The following is a 5,872-nucleotide window of genomic DNA, read 5'->3' as shown; positions in this document are numbered from 1 at the left end:
TTCCCCAGTGCTGGGCTGATTGTTTTCCTGTGCTGATGGAGCCAGCACAGAAAAAAATACACTTATTCTTTTCTTCCTTTTGTTTTCTTTTGTGTATTTCCAATATTTCTGGGCTCACTCTCTGGCTGTCCTCACATCTGATTATTTAGGACTAAGAGCAGAATTTTGGCTTGCCTCAGGTTGAGTTTTCGTAGCCTGTGGCACTGTGTGCTGAGGTGTTTGTGAGGAGCTGGGTGTTCCCAGAGCGTGTTACACACCCGGAGTGGAAGCTTGAACAGCTCTCAGCTCCTTCCATCCTGTTGCATTTCCATTCTAATTAATCCTCCCCACTCAGCTTCCAGCTGGGCTCGAGGAGAGGAGTTCTGGTAGCTCCACACCAGGCGATGCAGGGAGGTGTCTGAACCAAATATTAAGTTTCCCTCCTCTCCGTGTGCTGCTTTGGGCACAGCTGGATGCCTGTGGGAGGGGGAGGTTGGATGATTTTAGTTCTTTTGGAGCTCTGGGCTCCTTGGTGGCTCTTCCCCCAAGCCTGGGGGCACATCTCTCCACCCACATCATTTGGGGTGCCAGCTCTGCCTGCCAGAACCTCCACGGGGCTTGCTCAGCTCATGGGTCCTGTAGAAGACTAGTCAACTTCTTGGTGGGTTAACAAGGTGACCCCTGCAGGGTTTTTTTAGACTTTTAGATGTACAAAATAAGGAGGAAAGCGGAGTCAGGGCAGGGAGGTAACCAGAGGAAATTAAACACGTGGTTTAGGACACAGCTACCATCAAATTTTTGCAGCCACCTGTAGAACCAGCCCAAATAACTCTGAGTGTTTTAACAGCACCGTGTGTATTCAAAATAATTGACAGTGCTGTGTTTTAACACAGAAATTCAACAATATTTTGGGGATAGGTTGTATCCTTCCTTAAAACATTCCCTTCCTGTCTTGCAGGCTGAAGGTGGCCCGTCGTAAGGGTTAGTCCTCTGTCAGATATTTAGCAGCCAGTTGTTGAGAGAATTTCCTGCATTGTTCATGGTAAGGTTTGCATTTGCTATTTCACATTTAGCCTGCTGACACATTTAGAGTATTTCTCTAAATAATACATTTTCTCTCTGTTTGTTTAATATTAACATTTCCTCTAGCTGTAGGAATGACTTCTGCTGTGGGTGGGTCTTACCTGGGCTGGGCATTGCAGCTCCCCAGAGAAAGTTCTCAATTTTGAATAATCACCAGTTTTGTTTCAAATCTAGTTTTGAAAAACTGAAATCCATGAATAAATGAAGATATTGATACAAAAAAAACCCCCAAATTACCCTTTATGAATCACTGGGTGTCCTGGGAAAGTGTCCGTGAAAGGCCTTTATGTATTCATAATTTTAAAAGAAGTTTTCAGAGTAATTCTTTTGTCATCTGAAAGGCTCTTGGTGGTATTAAGCTAAACAAAAAATATTGGGCCATTCTTTTAGTGTTGAGACTGGATGACTTTAAAGTTCTCTTCCAGCCAAAATGATTCTCTAATTTTGATGATTGTGGGATTTTGGTGATTCCGCGAATCTGAGAATTTACGATTCTGCGATTTTATGACTTTTAACTCCATTATAAACATGACCAAAGCTTCCCTTGTGTCCTTTCCCAGGAGTTTTTCATCAGTATGTCTGAAACCATTAAATACAATGACGACGATCACAAAACTGTGTTCCTGAAAACCTTGAACGAGCAACGCCTGGAAGGGGAGTTCTGCGACATCGCCATCGTGGTGGAGGATGTTAAGTTCCGAGCACACAGGTGCGTGCTGGCTGCCTGCAGCACCTACTTCAAAAAGCTCTTCAAAAAACTGGAAGTGGACAGCTCGTCGGTGATAGAGATAGATTTTCTTCGTTCTGATATCTTCGAGGAGGTTCTCAACTACATGTACACGGCGAAGATTTCTGTTAAGAAAGAGGATGTGAATTTGATGATGTCTTTGGCATTCGGTTCCTGGATAAACTCTGCTCTCAAAAAAGGGACGTGTCGAGCCCTGAAGACAACACCCAGTCCAAAAGCAAGTACTGTCTGAAAATCAACCGCCCCATGGGGGAGCCCAACGACACCCAGGACGACGAGGTGGAAGAGATTGGAGATCACGACGACAGCCCGTCGGACGTGACGGTGGAAGGGACTCCCCCCAGCCAAGAGGATGGCAAATCCCCCACCACCACCCTCCGTGTCCAGGAGGCCATTCTGAAGGAGCTGGGCAGCGAAGAGGTTCGGAAAGTCAACTGCTACGGGCAAGAGGTGGAGCCCATGGAGGCGACGGAATCGAAGGACTTGGGCTCTCAGACCCCTCAGGCTCTGACCTTTAATGATGGTATCAGCGAGGTGAAGGACGAGCAGACCCCAGGCTGGACCACGGCCGCTGGGGACATGAAGTTTGAGTACCTGCTCTACGGCCACAGGGAGCACATCGTGTGCCAGGCTTGTGGCAAGACCTTCTCCGACGAGGCGCGGCTGAGGAAGCACGAGAAGCTCCACACGGCCGACAGGCCCTTCGTGTGTGAGATGTGCACCAAGGGCTTCACCACCCAGGCCCACCTGAAGGAGCACCTGAAGATCCACACGGGTTACAAGCCCTACAGCTGCGAGGTGTGCGGCAAGTCCTTCATCCGCGCCCCCGACCTGAAGAAGCACGAAAGGGTCCACAGCAACGAGAGGCCCTTCGCCTGCCACATGTGTGATAAAGCTTTCAAGCACAAGTCCCACCTCAAAGACCACGAGAGGAGGCACCGAGGAGAGAAGCCTTTTGTCTGCAGCTCCTGCACGAAGGCCTTCGCCAAAGCCTCGGATCTGAAGAGGCACGAGAACAACATGCACAGCGAGAGGAAACAGGTCACGGCGGCCAACTCCATCCAGAGTGAGACAGAGCAGCTACAGGCAGCAGCTATGGCTGCTGAGGCAGAGCAGCAGCTGGAAACTATAGCCTGTAGTTAAAAGGAAGAACTTTTCTCCACAGAGAAGCCGTTCAGCTGGACAAAACCTGTCCTTGGGATCCGTTTCGACCAGGGACTATCTTTTTCTGAGAAAAACCTATTTTTTAGAGGGTTTGAATGCTGCCTAGGAACACAGAGCATTCGTAGAATGTGAAATGGTTTCATTGTCATTAGTATGATGCACTAATGCTGGGTTTAATTGGAGAGTGTGCTGGAGTTCTCTGTAAAACAGGGAGGGGGGTTTGCTTTGGCCGGGGTGGAACCTCGACAGCAGGGTGAGTGAGTCACGTTTGAAAACACCCAGTTCTCCCAAAATAACCAACACTCACAGGAGCTGCCTGCTTTCCATCCTGAAGGCCTCACGCCTGCCAGTTTGGAGAAAGAGATGTTGATTCCTAAACCTTTTCAGTTCCTTTTTCACCTCGTGGAGGTGCTAGAGGTTGGTACAACAGAGTGTAAGGGGAAGGTGGGGAACAAAGTGAAGTTGCCTCTTTTTCCATTCCCTCAGATATCCTCTCATTTTAATCAAGTTTGACAATATTTTAGAAGTTTAAAAGGAGGATCAGCTGCACTGGTGAGTGACTGGGTGTCACAGGTTTGGGACAACTCTGTGGCCAGCTCTCTGCAGGACAACTCCACGTGTCTCAGCAGGTTCTGCTGGTCCTTCCCACTGCAGGGTGAGCTCCACTTGAGCCTCAGTGGGGGCTCTGCGTGGCGTGGTGGGGTCCCCTGGCAGCTGGTGATCTCCTGTGGGAGGTGGATCAGCAGCCATCTCACAAGTAGCACCAGCAGTATGATTTTTGAGGTGGAAAAATGTGTATTTAAGGGAGTTAAAGTGTTAAGAAATGATGAGTCACATGATTTCTAACACATGCTGGCCAATTAATCGTGCACCTTCCTTGTGCTGGGCCACCAGAGGTGCCCACCTTGCCCTGCAGCTGTTTTCTAGTGGAATAATACTTAAATGGAGATAAAAGGCAACAAAGTCAAATGTAAAATAAGAAAAAAAATTCACAATGAGAAAAATAAACCAAGGCATGGCAGGAATGAGGTTGCCAGCAGTGCCCCCTCCACCTCCCCTGAGAGACCAGCACAGAATTGGCCATGTAGAGTTGTCCAGTGGAGGGCTGACCACAAAATTTAGCTGTGAAGGGTTGGGGAGTTGTCCCATTCCACGGTGTCCCTGGCAGAGTTCTGGAGCTGCAGAGCACAGCCTGGGTCTGCTCTGATGGCTTCTCACACCAGCTGGGGGGGGTCCTGTTTGAGTTTAAATCCTCCTGGCACAACACCTCTGGGAGAGGGGGACACCCAAGTGAGGGGCTTCAGTCATGGGTGACCCAGAATCAGTGTTCACAAATCATCTGTTCCTTAGGGGGTATTTTTTGCTGATAAGTTGGGGTAGGTGCTGCTCGTTGAGCTCTCAACTCACAGAGGCAACAAAGCAGCCTTTGGATTGCAGGCTGTGACCTGTAGCCAAGAGGAGAAGACAGAAGAATGGTGGGAGTGTGATCCAAAGGGATATCAAGCCTTCATTTTAAATTTGTAAATACTACAACAGTTGTCAAAGCTTCATTGGAAGTTGGAATGGGCAAAAAAAAAAAACCCAACCCCACACCCCTGGGTGGGCAACGTTGGGCCCTGGTGATTCCCAGAGCCTCTGGAAGAGCTGGGCCAGTCTCTGGTGGGTTCCTGTGGGGTAGATCCCATCCTGGCTTTTCTCAACAAGACGTGGAAAATGGTGGGGTTTTTTTTGGACCTGTTCTATGGAACTTTGATATTTCTCCTTTGGGATGGGTTTGGTTTTTTTTTTACAGCTTCATTTTATTCGTGTACTCATCAGGTGGAGCAGTTATCTTCAGATGCCAATAATTGTTTGAAAAGCTGGCCTGTAAATAAAACATGAACTTGATATTTTAGAAAATGGAAACTTTGGACCTTGACCAATATATTTTTTTAAAAACGTTGCTTCATTTTACATTCAGTAAATATTAGTTTGTAAACAAACTATACATTTTGTACCTGTGCAGCATCAGAGGATGTGTATTCATTGCATTTTATTGGTTCTCTTGAGGAACATGATAAATGACCATTGTTAAAATGTTTTACTGTATATGATCATAGATATAAAGATGGTAGATCCAAAAAATGGGATCTACCTTTTTTTTTTTTTCTAAATCTATTAGTCTGGCTCTGTTTTCTTATCTCCAACTGTGTTCACTTGCTCTTAGATGGTAAAGTTGGTGTTGATAAGATGTGTTGTGATAAGGGTGGAAGAGGAAGGCAGGAAATGTTCTCCAGGCTGCTGTGAAGAGTGCAAGAAGTAATGAGCCTAAAGGTCAGCAAGGAAAATTGACTTCAGACCTCAGAAAAAAAAACCTCTGAAAGGGCTGAATATTGAACGATGAGAAGAGAGTGACAAGAAGTAATGAGCCTAAAGGTCAGCAGGGAAAATTGACCTCAGACCTCAGACAAAAAAACCTCTGAAAGGGCTGGATATTGAACAATGAGAAGAGAGTGCCTGGGTGGCCCCTCAGCCTCTGCTGGTGAGGATGCTGGAGACCAGCTTAGAGAAACAACTGCTGGGGATGCTTTAAATATAGTGAATTCTGCCTTGGAGCTGGCTGTGGATTTGAGATTGGTAGTGAATTCTGCCTTGGAGCTGGCTGTGGATTTGGGATTGTTCTGGAAATCTGAAATTGGCCATGGATTTGGGATTGTTCTGGAAATCTGAAATTGGCCATGGATTTGGGATTGTTCTGGAAATTTGAAATTCCCCATAGATTTGGGATTGTTCTGCAATTGAGATTGTCTCAAGCAGGCTTGAGGCTGCAGCTCTCAAGGGCTGCCTGATGTTTGCTGCTTTTTAAAACTGGACAGTTGGATATTACAGGTACTCTAACACAAAAAGTGTTCTGCAGGA

General features: G+C 46.8%; 1 protein-coding gene across 1 annotated transcript; it reads left to right on the top strand.

The window, feature by feature from the left end:
- Positions 1-1,622: 1,622 nt before the first annotated feature.
- Positions 1,623-2,953, top strand: LOC103772720 (zinc finger and BTB domain-containing protein 14-like; the record flags this gene model as incomplete). Its single annotated transcript, XM_008940062.1, is given in 2 exon segments — positions 1,623-1,947; positions 1,950-2,953. Coding segments are annotated over 2 exon segments (1,329 nt in total), but the record flags the coding sequence as incomplete, so codon positions are not given.
- Positions 2,954-5,872: the final 2,919 nt, after the last annotated feature.

The sequence above is a fragment of the Merops nubicus genome, unplaced genomic scaffold (assembly GCF_000691845.1).
Source record: "Merops nubicus isolate BGI_N331 unplaced genomic scaffold, ASM69184v1 scaffold15905, whole genome shotgun sequence".
In the NCBI taxonomy this organism is placed as follows: Eukaryota; Metazoa; Chordata; class Aves; order Coraciiformes; family Meropidae; genus Merops; species Merops nubicus.
This window is presented reverse-complemented; position numbering and strand designations above follow the sequence as displayed.